The sequence below is a fragment of the Camelina sativa genome, chromosome 13 (genome assembly GCF_000633955.1).
Source record: "Camelina sativa cultivar DH55 chromosome 13, Cs, whole genome shotgun sequence".
Taxonomy (NCBI): Eukaryota; Viridiplantae; Streptophyta; class Magnoliopsida; order Brassicales; family Brassicaceae; genus Camelina; species Camelina sativa.
This window is the reverse complement of record NC_025697.1, coordinates 22,803,230-22,820,607: the sequence shown is the minus strand read 5'-3', so window position 1 is coordinate 22,820,607 and position 17,378 is coordinate 22,803,230. Positions and strand designations below refer to the sequence as shown.

Sequence of the window (17,378 nt, the reverse complement as noted above, 5' to 3'; positions counted from 1 at the left end):
CCGAAAAAGAATCTCTAGTTTGCTTAGCCCGAAAACATGTGTCACACGGACTTGGACTAGCAGAAACAGAAACACCAGAAAACAAAGGCATAGTAGCTAATACTGAAAACGAGGGATGACCTAACCGCTGATGCCACAACTGTTCATCAACCTTCCGAACTGTCTTGTTTACTCGAGCAGCTTTGTCATCCGCAAAATAATAAACTCTATCACGTTCTTTCCCGGCTCCAATCAGCGTCCTCGAAAACCGGTCCTGTAAAACACACACATCGCGTCGGTGAAAAACGCAAAACAATTAGAATCCTTCAAGAGTTTTGATACCAAGACTAAAGAGCAATTCAAATCTGGTACATATAAAACATCATATAAACTAATACGATCCGACAAACGGAACACGCCAGTTTGTCGTGATGATGTTGTATTTCCATCTGCAAAACCAATCGTATAAGGTGATGTATCTTTGAGATTTGAAAGAACAGACAAATCTCCCGTCATGTGATGAGAAGCTCCTGTATCAAGAATCACATCTCCACATATCTTACCAATCAATTTGTCACCACCTCCACTTGATTTTTCTTTCAACATCTGAGAAAGCGCATGTAACATTTGTTCTGGAGTGAGATTAGTAGAACCCGCAACATTCGGATTGGCACTTGTTGCATAGGCAATATTAACTTGTCCTCTTCCTCTTCCACCAGAAAAACCACCACGACCACCGCCTCGGTTTGAACCACGTCCTCCTCTACCATTCCTCTCGGAGAACCACTCTGGATATCCTACAATCTGCCAACATGAGTTCTTCTCATGACCAGCTCTCCCACAGTTGGAACAGAGTCGATCACGTCCTCTGTTTCCACCGAAACTTTGACCCCCAAAATTACTTTCTTCACGAGAATCACGTCGAGCTGTATTTGCATCACCACTCCCTTGTTCACGACGAGCTAGAAATCCAACAGCTTCATGTTGTTGTTCACATACCTTTGCTGAATTCAGCCTGTCTTCTTCTCGAATCACTTTGTTGTATACTTTCCCGAGATCAGGCAACACATCAGCCTCGATAATTGCACTCACCACATGTCCGAATCTCGACTCGTCGAGACCCATCACGAACTGATGAACTCTTTCATCTTCTCTCTCCTTCTCATATGCTGCTGCCGCAGAACACGTACAAGCCGGTGGTGGCCTATACGTTTGCAGCTCCTCCCACATCTTGGCAAGCCGTCCATAGTAATCAATCACCGCTTGCCCTTCTTGTCTACATGAAGCTAACTTAGCCATTAGTTGATGCACACGTACTTTATTCCCAACTGAGAAATGTTCTCGCAAATTGTCCCACAACTTGTGAGCATCGGTGATAAACGTCACCGTTGATCTAACACGTGGCTCGATCGATGTTCGCAGCCACCCAACGATCATGGAGTTCACACTAAGCCAAGATTCCAAATCAGCATGACCCTCCGATGGTTTCGGCAAAGACCCGTCAATGAATCCAGTCTTCCTCTTGGCTTGAAGTGCGTTCAACATCTCCGTAGCCCACTCATTGTAGTTATCTCCTTTCAGCTGCACCGATGTGATCAACGCCCCTGAGTTGTCGGACGCGAACACAAAGTAAGGGGTTACGGCTACCGCTTTCTCTACAGACCCACTGGTCGCAACAGTTTTCTTATCATCTTCCTCCATCTCACCGAACAAGAGAAAGAAACAATGAACAAAGAAAAGAAACTAAGATAATTAAAAGAATCAGAAACTCAAATCGTTTAGAAAGATCGATGCTCTGATACCGTGTAAAGAAAGAATAGAATAATTTGTGTGTATTCATCGAGGTTTGTACAAGGTATTTATACAACTTTGGTAAACCCTAAGACAAAGATTGCTGACCGAGCACCTACACAAGTCGGCTAACTATCGAGGCTTTGTATACATCGGCCCAATAGAGTCCCATCCTCATACCCATTCCACGTCAGCCTCCTCAACCCCGTCCCGTCCACTTTGACAACGTACAAATCCCCATACGGCTGAAACTGATTCGGAATCGCCACCGGCTCCGCCGTTATCCCACAGAGGTTCGCCGTGAAAACTGTCCAATCACCATCCTTATTGAAACTAACGTGATTAACTCTCTCCCTCGCCGCTTCCTCCGAACCTTCCAGTCCCGCANACTTGTGAGCATCGGTGATAAACGTCACCGTTGATCTAACACGTGGCTCGATCGATGTTCGCAGCCACCCAACGATCATGGAGTTCACACTAAGCCAAGATTCCAAATCAGCATGACCCTCCGATGGTTTCGGCAAAGACCCGTCAATGAATCCAGTCTTCCTCTTGGCTTGAAGTGCGTTCAACATCTCCGTAGCCCACTCATTGTAGTTATCTCCTTTCAGCTGCACCGATGTGATCAACGCCCCTGAGTTGTCGGACGCGAACACAAAGTAAGGGGTTACGGCTACCGCTTTCTCTACAGACCCACTGGTCGCAACAGTTTTCTTATCATCTTCCTCCATCTCACCGAACAAGAGAAAGAAACAATGAACAAAGAAAAGAAACTAAGATAATTAAAAGAATCAGAAACTCAAATCGTTTAGAAAGATCGATGCTCTGATACCGTGTAAAGAAAGAATAGAATAATTTGTGTGTATTCATCGAGGTTTGTACAAGGTATTTATACAACTTTGGTAAACCCTAAGACAAAGATTGCTGACCGAGCACCTACACAAGTCGGCTAACTATCGAGGCTTTGTATACATCGGCCCAATAGAGTCCCATCCTCATACCCATTCCACGTCAGCCTCCTCAACCCCGTCCCGTCCACTTTGACAACGTACAAATCCCCATACGGCTGAAACTGATTCGGAATCGCCACCGGCTCCGCCGTTATCCCACAGAGGTTCGCCGTGAAAACTGTCCAATCACCATCCTTATTGAAACTAACGTGATTAACTCTCTCCCTCGCCGCTTCCTCCGAACCTTCCAGTCCCGCAATTTGAATCCTCCTCAAACCAGAACCGTCAGGTCTCACCACGTAAGCACCGAACGCAGCGGTGTTCTCTGGATTGTGCCGGTTAGATGAAAATCCGATGAGATCTCCTTTCGGAGACCAGCAAGGCATAGTATCGATCCATGGCCCTTCCGTTAACCGTCGTATCCCACCGCCGTTAGATTCTCCGTTAACGGCGTCTAGAATGTAGAGATTCTTATGACCTGATCTACCAGATCGGAACACGACTGATTTGCCATCGGGAGAGCAAGAAGGGAAAGCGTTGTTCCCAGTGTTATCGAGTGTGAGAATCTTCACATCACATGGAAGCTCTTCTTTATCGGCGGTGAGGTCTGAGGGATCGAACTTAATTCGAGCTATCTGAACCGCCACACTCGCCGGACTGAAGATTGGACCGAGAGATGTGTAGATTACATGACGCTCCGTTGGACTCCATGAATTGTAGAAAGCTGTACGGTCTTTGATCAACGTCCATCGTTTTGACCCGTCGGATTTCGCGACTTTGATACCACCGTTGATGTCGAAATCGGAGTTTAAAGCTATTAGATCGCCGTTAGGGGATGGTGCTGGAAACGATCCGTTTAAGCTGAGTGTTTTGATTGGTGATACGATGGATTCTATGTTCGGAACTATTGATTCGCCCTGAGTTGACTCGCCGCCTCTGAACCGGTGGTAGCCGAGGAACTCGGAATCGGCAGATACGAAGGGGTTGTAATGGTGGAAACTCGGATTGAGTGGCTCAGTCACTGGCTGAAACGTTTTGTGTTCAAGGTCATAAATCTCGATGTGACGGTAGGTGACGCCGCGGCGGCGGGTTGCGACGGCGATTCGTTTCCCGTCGTTGAAAGCTGCAGGTGTGAAGCAGTGGAGTCCAGATGGAGTGACTCGGGTCGGTACGATCGGGAAATCGGGATTTTTCTGGAAATTCTCCGGAATATGCTCCACCAACCGTCGTCTGCTTGGTGGTGGAAGAAAACAGTTGAATCGCCGGACCAAGTCGGCCATCCGCCACGCTCGCAAATCACCACTCTTGTCTCCGGTTCAGATGCTTTGCAGACAACGATATCAGTGTTGATCTCGTGAAACTCACCTCCCCAAGATCGAGATCCATATGACGCGACGGCTAAGAGTTCACCCGATTGAGAAACCGCCGGGCTAAAATCGGCGACTTCTGGTGGAGTGACACGTGTAACCTCTCTCTTCTCGTCGTTGAGTTCCACGGCATAAAGCGCAGACCAATTCTTGAAATGACGATCAGGTTGGTCGTGAGCTGAGATGAAATAGAGTCTGTTGGATTGAGTAACGATGGGACGGTCGTGGAAGTAGCTATCCGGAGCTCCGGGAAGCTGCTCGGGTTCAGAATTTCCGGGTCGGGTTCTGTAAATTCTAGCGGATCCGTTTCGCTCCGAAACAAAGACGACGTCATCGCCGCTGGTGAATTGAGCGTTGAAATTAACGGAAACCCCGTCTGTTAAACGGCGTTCGAGGGAGGTGGCGATGTGGAGAGAGAAGACGTCGAAGCCGTAGTGAGTTCGACCAACGGTAGTGAAAATGATGGTGCCTTTAGGTGTTTCCATCGCGGTGTATTTGAATGATCTTGGTGGTGGTAAGCGATTGGATTATTTATAGAGTGGGTTGATTGATGATCTGGCGAAAGTGTTCTGACTATTTGACTGAGTGTGAAGTGTGAACGGAACAAAACTGATACGTACGGACGTGCGTGTGTAATGACGTTGCAGTCTTCATTATCCTCGAGTTAAATTACGAGGATAATCGACGCAGACGAGATTCATGTACATGTAATAGAATGTGAGATTTTGACCCAAAAACAAGTAATAGAATGTGAGAAAATTGGTTTTGTACTACTACAGTGGATTTGACCAAAGACAAAGAGCTAAACAATAGTAAGATTTTTTATTCGCTTATGTAATGATTTCATAAAAAATTTGGTATTGTAATTTGTAGTTATGCAAAAAAGATCATTCTGTTTTCCAAAGATTATCAACCACCAATACCATACTTAAAAGTTAAAAAACACACGAGGTTGTGACTTGATATAAAATAAATATATCAAAAAATTGCAGTCGTGCACCATATGTATATCTGTTCTAGTCTTCACCTACCACATATTGGATAACCAACAACAATACAACAAACATCAAGCAAAACAAGGACTGGGTTATCATCCGGCGACCAGTAGAGTATTTTCAGGCGAGATGTTTGCCGGGATATACTTCACAAGCTTTGAATCTAACCCGTGTTTTTTAACCCACTGCATCCTCCCCGCATCAATTATCTGTTTGCATTTAAAACCTAAAACAGCTCTTTCCATGGGTTTTGTATTCTTCACAACTTCCTCCACGCTGCTCAATGAATCATCTTTCACTTCTCCTTCTTCTTCCTCCTTTGCACTACAGCATCAGAAGAACAATTAAAATGAAATTACTTATCTCAAGTAAACTTCTTTATGATCTTTTAAGTCCAAGAAATATTACTTTGACACAAGAAGGTCATCAATGTCGTCAACACCAGGAAGATTGGAACCGTGATCATCATCAACAGCCCAGCTAGTGAACGAAGTCATAATATGGAACTCGTCCTTGGAAATCCCCAGGCTAAGGATATATTCTTTGTCTGCGAGACACATGACCATATTCTTGTTTAATTGAGAAGTTCTATAATACTCTGATAGATCAAAGACGAAGTAGTGACTGAGTTTACTTACTTATGTAGCTTTTCCATTGGCAAAGATGATGGCAACAAGTCGCAATAGCGAGACCTCTAAGTACCGGGCTTTCACCATCTTGTCTCGATAAACAACATCTTAAGCTCAAATCTATTATCCAGGCATCAAAATGTACATCAATCAGCAAAAACAGATACTCATTATGAAGTGGAAATCCAAAAGTGTAGGAGTAAAGACATGAGAGTAGTGACCTGTTGCAGGACCACAAAGATGTTTCCCAACAGCCACATAAGGAACACCATGTAAAGATTCAACTGCGTTAAGGTCCAAATCCTCGACTGAAAACACAAAAGATTTTATTTTTTGATCAATACTACATAACCCGGAACAAGTATACAAGAAAATGTACTAGATTTAACTTACTATCGATTCTCATACGCTCTAATACTAAGTTCTCCTTTTGCCTCAATGACCGATCAGCCTAGAAGCAGTAAAACAAATGTGGATTGAAAATATACGCAAAACTACTGAAAAGAAAGGAATGAACACAAACAAAGCAAGCTTAACCAACCTTGAGCTTATAAGATTTCCTCTCAACTAGATACACCTTATTGATCCCATAGCAATCTGCTAGCATCTGTGTTAAGTATCCTCTCCCAGCGCCAAATTCAACAACCGCAGACACACTATTATCCTCTTTCTCATCGACATCGCTTTCGCAACATTCCACATTTTCATTGCACCTCTTCAATACACCAAAATTTTCCAAGTTACCAAGAATCGAACCTTGCTGCAAAACGTGCTTCTCTTGAAACGGTATCTTCCTGCCAAACAAATCACAGAAACTATCAGTAAAACAGAAACCTTCTCATCTCACTAACCAAACCCCAACAACAACGAAAGCTCCAAACTATTCTAACCATTTACCTATCTATCTCCTTATTAAACCATATGTTACAAGCTTCAGGTGACAGATACGAATCTTCAATATCTTTACAAATACCGCCATGAACATCATCAATTTTCTTAATTAGCTGAAGAAACTTAGAAACACTCATACTATATAGCAGATCCCTCTTCATCTCTGAAGTAACAACAGAACAAGATTCCATCTTCTTATCTCCTTCTTCATCTTCTTCTCCGGCATTAATACCCTTCTGATAAAACCTTTGACCAGACAAAGCTATGGTCTGTTTAAGTAAAGGGCATCTCTTGACATGCCCTTCGAGATTCTCCTGCAACACAGAGCTACAAATTTCGAATCAAACAGTTTGTTAGAAAACAGCAAGATAAATAGCAAATTTAAAACCTTCGTGAAAAAAAGAAAAAAACTTTGACTTACTGAGAAGGATCGATAGGGCATGGAATCCATTCACCTTCCAATCTCTGACTATGGTTCCCACAAAACCTGTTTAGCAAAAAAATCAGCTCTGTTCACTAATTTTGAAAGAAAAAAACGAAACTTTAAACTTCTTCGAAAAATCAAAACTCACATAGAACTCTCGATTGGAGAATTCGCGCATGATCTCTTCTTCTTCGGAAGCCAGAAACTGCATCGATTGCTACTACGTTTCGCCTCCATTCTCAGCGAGCGAGCGAGAGAGAGAGAGAGAGAGAGAGAAAGAGCAAAAGAGAGAGAGACAAAGGTCTCCAACGGGCCCTAAAGTGAGCTTCGTTTGTAGCCCATTAACGGCCCATTAAGTTTTTTAAAAAAAGATGTAAACCACCGGTCTCTTAGAAAGAAGAACACGTGGCATCTGGAAAACAAGAAGCATGTTTCTTCTCCTCCTTTCATACTCTTTACATTTTCTTCCGCCGGAAAAAACTTAAATCACACAGAACACGCGAAGACGACGACGAAGAAGAAGAAGAAGAAGAAGAAGAAGAAGAAGATGTCTGCGACGGCGATTTTTTCTCTCACGAACTCCAAAGCCGTCTTCAACGGATTCGATAACCGGACATTTCGTTGCCGGAACGCCGTAGCTGCTAAACCAAGTTCGAGATGTTTTCCTTCTCCGATGAAGCCTTCGTCTCTTGCTTCTAGATTCTCTCCTTTGATTTTAACCAATAGATCCTTTAAAACTTCAGTATTCAAGAGATTTGATACTCTCATGGAATGGCAAGAATGCAAGTAAGCGAGCTTCTAACTCCTCTGCTCTCCGACTTGAGCAATTTGGCTAGATTTACAATATAATACTTTCCTTTGTAGAACTGATTGGTCTGGAGATATAAAGTTGAATACTTTTTTTTCAACGGTAGCTTTAGATAGTCAAATTTTGATGCTTTTCACTGTTTATATGTCAATGAAGGTTTTATAAACCTTTTTTGTATCTCTGGAAAATTGCAGAGTTAAGATGAAGGTTGAAGTGCCCGTATCAGTTGCTTATGGACTCTACTCGGAGCGTGAATCAATTCCTAGATGGATGACATTCATTTCTTCCGTTAAGGTGGTTTGACTTTGTTTGTTTGTTCATATGGTCATGACTGTTTCTGTTGGCTTTTTGGATTTGTTTTTTGATGTTCCGGATTTAGTTCTTCAGATATTGAAGGACAAGCCTGATTTATCTCGATGGACGTTGAAATATAAAGCATTTGGTCAGAATCTTGAGTACGCTTGGCTTGCTAAGAACTTGCAGGCAAGTATCATGAACTGTTTATAATTAAAGTAGCTCCACTCACTATCTAGAACATGTTAATCGGCTTTGATGCTCTATAATTTGGATTTCACATGATTTTTTTCTTGATTCTGTTTTATGCAGCCTCTCCCGAACCAGAAAATACACTGGATTTCTCTAGAAGGCCTTCCTAACAAGTTAACAGAACTGAAACGAATCAGTGATTCTGAATCTCCATCTATTGANTCTCTTGAACCAACCTTGATGTAGAGGTCTTACTTTTTTTTTTTACAGGGGGACTGTCCGCTTTTTCCCGCTAGGACCTTCATCATGTGATGTAGAAGTGAGATTTCATTGTTGTTAGCATCATCGGTTTTTTGAGTTCCCAATGATTATTTAACCAATTTCGTCTCTGAGTTCTTCTTTGCTTTGTTTGCAGCTAACCTTTGCATATGAAGTTCCGCTGCTACTTATTCCATTTGCAGCGGTAAGCAAGCATTCTTTATTCAATGATTTAGAGAGTGAATATCATGTCTTCTGGTAACATTTACCTCTAATGTTTTACAATGCATCTTTGCTTTCTTCAGGCGCTTCAACCGCTAATGCAAGGATTGATAAAGAATAGTTTGGAGCAATTTGCAGAGATAGCAAAAAGCACAAAGACCACTTAGTTAAGACATCACAACACAACACTACCCCACTGTTCTTACAGGAGTTTGCACAGAGAAACCTCATATAGATTTTTTATAGTGTGCATTTCATACATTTTACTCCTCGTCTAAATTTCTGAGTTTATTATATCTATGTTGTCAGGAAAATAAACATGCAGCATTCTTATGTATCATTGTATATGAAAGAAATGAAGTAAATTTGATAAAATATAGGATCAAGTTTCATCCTTTTTTATAATATATAAACATACGTTTCTAACTAATTCCAATGTGAGGTTCTCTTATTCAGTCTATCCAAATTTTCACTTATGTTGTAACTTGTAACCAGTTAAGACCATCAAAGATTTTGCCTTATTTTACACAGAGGGTTCTCCATCCATATGATGATATTAATATTTCATATTTATGAATATGAATGCCTAAGTTTGATGTTTTTCTTTTTGTTTCATATGCCAATTCAGTTTTATCATATCAAAACAATAATTAGTTAGATATCCGCCCTATTTGTTAAATTTAATAATAATAATTTATATATAAATTGTCGATTATCTACTTAACTATTTTTTACTTATGTAAACAATGATATTTACGATAATACAAAAACAAGATGTTGTTTTTAATTCTAAATTTATAATATCAAAACTAGATAGATACCCATGTTGTACAACAGGGAAAAATGTTCGCATTAACTTTATTGTAATTTGTTAACTATAAAACAATAATAGAAATTTATTTGATTTTAATCTATACATTTTATAATTTACTACATTTGATTTATTTAGTTTTATATTGTGATTTCAATCTGTCTTTAGTACATAATACAATGTTCAAATCAATAAATCATATAAATTTGGTAAAATTCTAAAAAATTAAACGAACCCTGTATTGAACCGGTCGGGCTTAGAAATCTCGATTTCTCCATGTTATACTATCTAGAGTAAATCAAATAAAACTTCTACTATTATTTTATAACTAACAAATTACTGTAAACTTTATGCAAACATTTATCCGTGCTATACATCATGGGTAACTATCTAGTATATGAGTTATTATTAAAAACTTAAAAGATGAAAGAACACCAAAAAATTACTATAGAAAAATAAAAAGAATGGTTCAAAAGGAGTAGTAGAACTTGAGACATGGGGTCAACTCACTAAAAACAAACCAAATTTGCAATTGTATAATACATATGCAAGCCTAAATTAAAAAATTCATAAATTATATGGGGTCAGTTGATCCCCCTCCTTATTCACTAACTCAGCACCAACCTATAATCATTTCTATATGTAAACTCCATTTTAGAGAAATACCTTTCCAACCTATCCCAAAATAGAAATCTCCATTTTTATATCCATGTTATAAGAGACTTTTAATTCATTTTTCATTAAATTATACATCTATAATTAGTCCCTTAAATTTTATATATATTCAAAATTTATACCCAAATAAAGTTAGTTATTATTTCTGTCATACTTAAACTTATAAATAATATGGAAACAAAAATGTTTAGCAATTCTTAAGCAAAATTTAAGCAAGTGTTTTGCAATTTTTCACACTTACTAATATTTTCAGATTTGCTTTTTCTTTACACATAGTTATGGGTTTGGTGTGTGGCATGTATCATTTTTATCTTTGCATTTTTTTCAATTAAACTATAGTTAGATCCTATTGTATGCGATCTAACCATTGGAGATGCTCTAAGAGTCTTCCTCTTTCTTTATGATTTGAAATATCGAAACCTTCCCTTCCACTTAGCGTATTCCATACTTGGTAATAATTTTCGATTTCCTTCTCCTCGTCTTCTACGTTTCTCTTCGTCGTGACGATTAAAGTGATAGTTCATCTTTTCTTATTCTTTTTCATAACTAGAATCATCGGCCCTGATTGGGGAAGGCTTTTAAGACTTTATTAGTGTTTAATGAGATTTTTGACTGGTCATATAACTACTCAATATAAAAAACATTCAAAACAATTAAAAATCAATTACCAAAAACAAAAGAAAAACAGAATTTTCAAAAAAAATTACATATTTTGTTGATACATTTTAAAAAATTTAATTTATCATTAATAAACTTTATTTTTGTTACTAAATTGTTATGAATTATATTTTGACATAATTTATATTTATTATTAATAAAAATTAAAATAAAATAACAGTTACAACTTTAAAAGTTGTTGGTAAATAATCAGATTTTAACAGTAAAAGTTTTTACAGTCAAAATATCTACAGCCAAATTCTTTATAAAGTTTCTACATCCACAAGTAACAGCCGTTACCAATCAGAGTCATCATTCAACGTAGATTTGTTTAACAATGTCGCACTCCTCTGTCAGATATCACTCAAGAAATCTCATAAAGTTCTTCTGCACTCAGCACGCCAAAAGCTTCATAGCGGTTTATGCTACTACAACGAAAAACCAAACTCTGGATTTGGTTCGTAGCAGGTTTTGTCTTTCTCTTTACCCTTTTCCTAATCTTTTTTATATAAACCAATATAAGTTTTTTTGGTTAGTTATTAAATTAATCAAAATATAATTGACATTTTTTGTAATACGCCTTATAGTAAAGTTAAACTTCTAACATCATTTGCTTAAATAAGTATATAAATGATGAACAAAATTCTAATAAAAGAAACAAAAGAAATTAAAAATGACGTTTTTACCTATTATAAAAAATATTAAAATATTGTTAAGTTAAAGACTAATTGCAATGTCGTGTAATTTAATTTTTAACAAAACATGTCATATTTTATAAAGTGTCTTCTCAATTAATACTTAATAGTAGGGAGGATTACTATATCTAGCGATACTAACAAAGTGATGGTATTAGTTTCGATTATCTTTCAATTGTCAATATCTCCATATACCAAGTACTGATATTAAAATTTGTGTATTTTAATAATTTTATTTCGCAAAACAGCTGCAACTATAACATTGCACAAACTGTGAATCTAGCTGTAAAATTGTTCCGAAGATTGAACAGTTGTCGACATGAAACAATACTATTATTTTGCACACGAAATAGAAACTTCACAATCTTTTAAATAATGGAATGTATGAGCACATGAATTCAAAAAAAAGTCAAAACCTTTTTAGTGGCCAACGATGTCCCGATGTCTAAATTGGAGCATTATTCAATAGTATCATATATGCATTTTTTCCAAAAAATCAGGGCTTTGTCATGAACACGATGAAATAACACTTAACATAATGCATGCATTTTGAGCTGTCTTAGATAATACAGATAAGCTTATCATAAGCATTATGTCCGAATCATTAATAAGATTTACAAACATATATATACTTATATTCTTGCTTGGCGTTATTTAATAATTAATATCATCATATATATGCAACCAAACAAACCAAACCAAACCCTAAACCAAAATGTTAAAATTGTATCGTGATCCGATTCTATGTCTATCACTACATGCATTGATTCTCATCACATTTTCTCAATTCTCCTATGAAAGTGAAGCAAGACTACATCATCACAAAGACAAAGACATTCCCCACCCAATACAAGAGCTAGTGTCTCAGCCTCCTCTCTCTCCAAACCCTAACGACCCATCACAATCTCCATCTCCGTCCCAAGACTCCGACCACGAAGTAGTCTACAACGTCAGGCACTATGGTGCGGTTGGAAACGGTGTCACTGACGACACAGAACCGTTCAAGAAAGCTTGGGATTCAGCTTGTAGCAACAACAACAACAACACTGTCTCGGTCTTGCTTGTGCCTTACGGTTTCACTTTCATGATCCATTCCACTATTTTCACTGGTCCTTGTCGCTCTTACCAATACTTCCAAGTAAATCAATTTCAAATTAATTAATCTTTATTTCTACATGAGTATCAAACTTTTATTAAATAATTTGAGTCTAATAGTTGTAAGTTCTGTTGATTAATTTCATTCTCAAATTAAATAAGGTTGATGGGACCATCGTGCCACGGGATGGACCAAATTCGTGGCCGAGCGGTTTAAACAAAAGACAATGGCTCGTCTTTTATAGAGTTAACGGAATGGCTCTAAAAGGTGTGGGAGTTATCGACGGCCGTGGACAAACTTGGTGGGATCTTCCCTGCAAACCTCATCGGGTAAATAACAATATATAAATATATAATACTAAATGTACATTTACACTAACCATAACAGAAATTATTAGGAATATATATTATGACATGTGAATCTTAATATGTTCAAACAGAATGTCAACAAAACTGCACATGCTGGTCCATGCGAAAGCCCCGCGGGAAGTAAAATCAAATATTTGAAAAATTATGTTTTTCTTAAATTTAGTACATTAATTGTAATGTTGAAAAATGTTTACATGTTTTTGGCGTGGTCAGGCTTTGAGGTTCTTTATGAGCTCGAATCTATTTGTGGAAAGTCTGAGTATAAAGAACAGCCCACAGGTTCACCTCAAATTTGACGAATGCCATGTAGTTCATATCAACCTCCTTCGAATCATATCTCCGTCTTCTAGTCCCAACACTGACGGCATTCACATTGAGAACTCCAACTCTGTTGAGATTTACAACTCTGTTATCTCCAACGGTATACATCTAGTATGCACGTCTTATGTCTATAAACTTCATTTTGAATGTACTTAAAGTGTAAGCAAACTCAAGATTCTTCATTTCTTGGCTAGGAGATGACTGTGTCTCGATAGGATCTGGATCATACGATATCGATGTACGAAACCTCACTTGTGGACCAGGCGGGCATGGAATTAGGTAAAAACTACTCGTGATGTGTAATTTAGTTTTTAACATTTCATAATAATTTAGTTAATGTAATGATATACTCTGCAGCATTGGAAGTTTGGGCGATAATAACTCACGGGCATGCGTCTCCAACGTTACGGTTAGAGACTCTGTCATAAAATTTTCGGACAACGGAGTACGGATCAAGACATGGCAAGGTGGATCCGGGTCGGTTTCAGGTGTAACGTTTGACAATATTCATATGGATACTGTCCGAAATCCGATAATCATAGATCAATACTATTGCACGGCTAAAAGTTGTGCTAACAAAACATCTGCGGTTTATGTGAATGATATAGTATATCAAAGTATAAAAGGCACATACGATATTCGTAGTCCCCCTATGCATTTTGGATGTAGCAACAATGTCCCGTGCACAAACTTAACACTTTCGGATATTGAATTGTTACCTTCAAAAGGAGAGACTGATGTGGATCCCTTCTGTTGGAATGCGTATGGGATAACAGATGAGGTCTCTGTACCTTCAATCTCGTGTCTCAAATCGAATCCGTCGACGTCTTTGTTAGGTGGTCTTTCAGGGAAATGTGGATCACCATGACCTGATTTGTGGAAAAATAATGGAAAGAGCTATTATTTTCTCTTTTTTCTTTAATGGTATAATATATATAAATAGAAAGTAGACAGAACATTACAACTTTGGCAGTTGTTTAACTCTTTCATTTTTGGGTGTGTCGCAATCTATCAGAATATCCATTAAAAGTTCAAAATAGTGTGAGTTATGAGAAGTCAATTAACCTATTATAACTAAAACTTTAATAGGCTATATTGATATTGTGAAACGATACCATTTTGAGTAACCTAAAACGATACCATTTTGAGCAATTCTCCTCTTATGAAAACAGATATAAAGACACTGTGTTTTGGTGACAATATAAAGATTTTTTCTTCAGTTAGTTTTACTTAAACGTACAAAATAAAGCTTTAATAAGCTATTTCATGTTAATTTCATTTTCTATATTTTTATATATCTAGCTAAATAAACTCATTTGAGTTGAACCCTACTAGCTTTGGAGTCTCCCAAGACTGTTTTTTGTTTTTGTTTTCTTGGTTGGTTCAACAACCAACCAAGAATATATATTAATAGAGAAAGATTAATGAATAAAAAACATGGTTCAAAAAAGAAGACGAAGCAAATCTGGCCAAATGCCAATCATATACGTTTTTTTCCTGCGTAAAATTCAAGTTTTTATATCTTCAGAAATATACAAAGCAAGAACAAGCATTTTCTTCACCCTAGATGTAGATGGTCAATATAGAATCACATTTTGCAAGTTGGGGATTTGACCAAAATCCAACGGCCAGTATCATAGAGTAAGCATCATAATCTGATACGTTAGATCGATTTTTCTAGATGAAAAGTAAAGGCATAGACGCATAGTCAATAATCAAGTTCCACAGTCTTCTCTAGACCCCAAAAACAAAACAAAAAATGCAATTACAGAGCAAATGGTGGTGACTATTAAAGTGTTAAAGTACTACTTATTTATTGACTAAGAGGAATAATTCCTTTTTACTTTCTTGCCCCGCTAATCACGTTTTCCACAATGAACATAAATTATGGAGTATTGAATAAACTACCTGACTGTTTGACAAAAAAAGTTTTAAAAAAATTAACTGACTATAATATTACTAGTATATAATATACTCTAATTGACATGTGTGATTAACCTGTTTTTAGTAACAATTTCATTACTTTATTTAAATTCTTTGGTCATTCTTTATTTGTTTTCACTAAATTATCCTACTATATTAATTGAGAAGTACAAATATGAAACTAACTTTAAAATGTGTAAAAAATTACATTCAATTGTCAGTAGAAAAATTTAAATAAGTTTAGTTAATTAATTAAATAAAGATAATTAATTAAAAATAAAAAACGTTGACAGATCAAATATATAAAAATCTACAAAAATAAAAAATTATATTTTCTCTTTCTAATAAATTATAGATGAAAATTACTAAATATATTATTGAAAATCTAAACCAATCAGAATTTCAAAAACTAAGATTTTATATCCAAGTACACAGTATAATTATTTTTAATAACTAAATTTCAAAAATTTTGTTAAGATTTAAAATTATAATTCTCCTATTATCTTTATTTTTTTTATTTACAAATTGTTTGGAATTTTCATATAACACTTATGATTAGTAAAATACAGAATTTTTTTTCTGCATATGTTGTGATTTGAATTATTCAATCTTACAAAAAATGGTCCACTTACTCAATTTTAAGGGTCCACTTACTCAATTTTATTTACAATATTTTCTTTTATTTACAAACGAAGATATATTACTCAATCTTAAAAAAATGTGTGTTTTAATTTTCACATTGGCTTGTCGGTAAACCTAAATTTATATAGATGATAAATTAATAATTTTTATTTGTTCACAATTATAATATTAAAACTACTACTTCATATTTTACAAAATAATGATGCAAATACAACAAACAAACAATATAAAACTGTAATACACGTCAAAAAATAAAATATTATAATATCTTAAAATAATTAGTATTCAAAAAACTAATAAATTTACAGAACAATTAAAATAAATATTATCTCAAACAAAATAACTTTTAAATGTTGAGCACGAGATATCTCCTCGTTATTAAGTATTCACAGAGTTAGATATGATTTAAAAGTTAAATATTTAAATCCTCATAATATGAATGAACTTTGTGATATTGAAATCTAAACTTTTAATTTTATTTTATTTTGAATAAAAATAAAACAAAATAGATGGTGAAGTCAATGAGAATTTTCAGTTTCCATATCGGACTATTCAAAATCAATTAAAATTCAAATACCAAATAGTAAAAAGAAAAAAAAATACAAAAATACCAAAAAAAAATAAAGGTTTGAAGGGGTAATTTAGTCTTTTACTTAAAACTCTATCACCTAATAATATAGGGAAAATGGCTAATTCACCCCTGAACTTAATTGTTTTATCGTATTCATACACAGATCTTTGGAGTGTGCCTAAAACTATATGAACTTAACTAAAATTTGAATTTTCCACATGAACTATCGAAATCAAGCCAAAACCATCAAATCGAGTAACGATGTTACTGTTCTGTTAATCTATGATGACGGGATGCCATACTGGACCCTTAAACGACGTCGTTCTATTGTTTTAAGAAAAAAAAAATCAATTTGTTCAAAATAGGCAGTTGAACCCCCGACCTCTAATACTCACAGACCAAACATAAAACCAGCTGAACTACCGTAACTTTTCGTTAAATATGAAATGGATAAAAAATATATCTAAGACAACGCATAAATTATAAAAGAAAAGGAAACCCTTTTCTCTGCTTTTGTTTTCTCTTCTCCGATAACATTACGACTATGACTGTTGATTTTTCATGGATTGGATCAAGAATTGGGATTTTTTTGTTAGTTTAGATCAAAATTGATTAAAATCATGTATAAAATCCGATCCTTAATACCTGAACTTGATTTATAAAAAAAAAAAAAGAAATTGTAACTGAAATTGAATTGGGTGATAAATATCTCAGCTCTTGACATCCTAATTTGAAATTAACCTCAGCAGTTGATATATGACATCCTAATTTTAAATTAAGAAAACTTAATCGTCATAAATATCCCAATTGTTGAAGACG

The 17,378-nt window shown here is 36.2% G+C and overlaps 4 protein-coding genes and 1 pseudogene across 5 annotated transcripts; 2 read left to right on the top strand and 3 right to left on the bottom strand.

The window, feature by feature from the left end:
- On the bottom strand, nucleotides 12-3,139 carry LOC104737602. Of its 2 annotated transcripts, XM_010457816.2 has the most exons (3): nucleotides 2,965-3,139; nucleotides 543-2,143; nucleotides 12-253 (listed from the first exon to the last, which is right to left on the bottom strand). In XM_010457816.2, the coding sequence occupies exons 2-3, from the start codon at nucleotides 1,678-1,680 to the stop codon at nucleotides 210-212; spliced, it is 1,182 nt and encodes a 393-aa protein (XP_010456118.1). In that variant the 5' UTR covers nucleotides 1,681-2,143; nucleotides 2,965-3,139; the 3' UTR covers nucleotides 12-209. The 2 variants fall into 2 exon arrangements, with proteins under 2 accessions (XP_010456118.1, XP_019090632.1); XM_019235087.1 differs by having other exon boundaries at nucleotides 12-2,143.
- On the bottom strand, nucleotides 2,610-4,684 carry LOC104737601 (annotated as a pseudogene).
- Nucleotides 4,994-7,305, bottom strand: LOC104737600 (tRNA:m(4)X modification enzyme TRM13 homolog). Its single transcript, XM_010457813.2, has 9 exons — nucleotides 7,175-7,305; nucleotides 7,024-7,089; nucleotides 6,609-6,929; nucleotides 6,253-6,505; nucleotides 6,105-6,162; nucleotides 5,933-6,019; nucleotides 5,721-5,831; nucleotides 5,491-5,629; nucleotides 4,994-5,406 (listed from the first exon to the last, which is right to left on the bottom strand). The coding sequence occupies exons 1-9, from the start codon at nucleotides 7,261-7,263 to the stop codon at nucleotides 5,178-5,180; spliced, it is 1,353 nt and encodes a 450-aa protein (XP_010456115.1). The 5' UTR covers nucleotides 7,264-7,305; the 3' UTR covers nucleotides 4,994-5,177.
- On the top strand, nucleotides 7,477-9,177 carry LOC104737599. Its single transcript, XM_010457812.2, has 7 exons — nucleotides 7,477-7,812; nucleotides 8,029-8,128; nucleotides 8,222-8,317; nucleotides 8,441-8,493; nucleotides 8,591-8,639; nucleotides 8,736-8,783; nucleotides 8,884-9,177. The coding sequence occupies exons 1-7, from the start codon at nucleotides 7,574-7,576 to the stop codon at nucleotides 8,965-8,967; spliced, it is 669 nt and encodes a 222-aa protein (XP_010456114.1). The 5' UTR covers nucleotides 7,477-7,573; the 3' UTR covers nucleotides 8,968-9,177.
- LOC104737598 (polygalacturonase At1g48100-like) lies at nucleotides 12,354-14,311 on the top strand. Its single transcript, XM_019234794.1, has 6 exons — nucleotides 12,354-12,776; nucleotides 12,896-13,063; nucleotides 13,174-13,217; nucleotides 13,315-13,523; nucleotides 13,618-13,702; nucleotides 13,781-14,311. Exons 1-6 carry the CDS (start codon nucleotides 12,354-12,356, stop codon nucleotides 14,289-14,291), a joined length of 1,440 nt encoding a protein of 479 aa, XP_019090339.1. The 3' UTR covers nucleotides 14,292-14,311.

Excerpts from the sequence above, each read along its gene's own strand:
- LOC104737602 (XM_019235087.1), bottom strand. The coding sequence starts at position 1,680 with ATGGAGGAAGATGATAAGAAAACTGTTGCGACCAGTGGGTCTGTAGAG.
- LOC104737600 (XM_010457813.2), bottom strand. The coding sequence starts at position 7,263 with ATGGAGGCGAAACGTAGTAGCAATCGATGCAGTTTCTGGCTTCCGAAG. Across the intron at positions 6,506-6,608 it reads TTTAATAAGGAGATAGATAG|GAAGATACCGTTTCAAGAGA; the intron begins GTAAATGGTTAG and ends TTTGTTTGGCAG. Across the intron at positions 5,407-5,490 it reads GATGACCTTCTTGTGTCAAA|TGCAAAGGAGGAAGAAGAAG; the intron begins GTAATATTTCTT and ends CTGATGCTGTAG.
- LOC104737599 (XM_010457812.2), top strand. The coding sequence starts at position 7,574 with ATGTCTGCGACGGCGATTTTTTCTCTCACGAACTCCAAAGCCGTCTTC. Across the intron at positions 8,318-8,440 it reads GGCTTGCTAAGAACTTGCAG|CCTCTCCCGAACCAGAAAAT; the intron begins GCAAGTATCATG and ends TGTTTTATGCAG. Across the intron at positions 8,640-8,735 it reads CTTCATCATGTGATGTAGAA|CTAACCTTTGCATATGAAGT; the intron begins GTGAGATTTCAT and ends CTTTGTTTGCAG.
- LOC104737598 (XM_019234794.1), top strand. The coding sequence starts at position 12,354 with ATGTTAAAATTGTATCGTGATCCGATTCTATGTCTATCACTACATGCA. Across the intron at positions 13,524-13,617 it reads CAACTCTGTTATCTCCAACG|GAGATGACTGTGTCTCGATA; the intron begins GTATACATCTAG and ends TTTCTTGGCTAG. Across the intron at positions 13,703-13,780 it reads CCAGGCGGGCATGGAATTAG|CATTGGAAGTTTGGGCGATA; the intron begins GTAAAAACTACT and ends TATACTCTGCAG.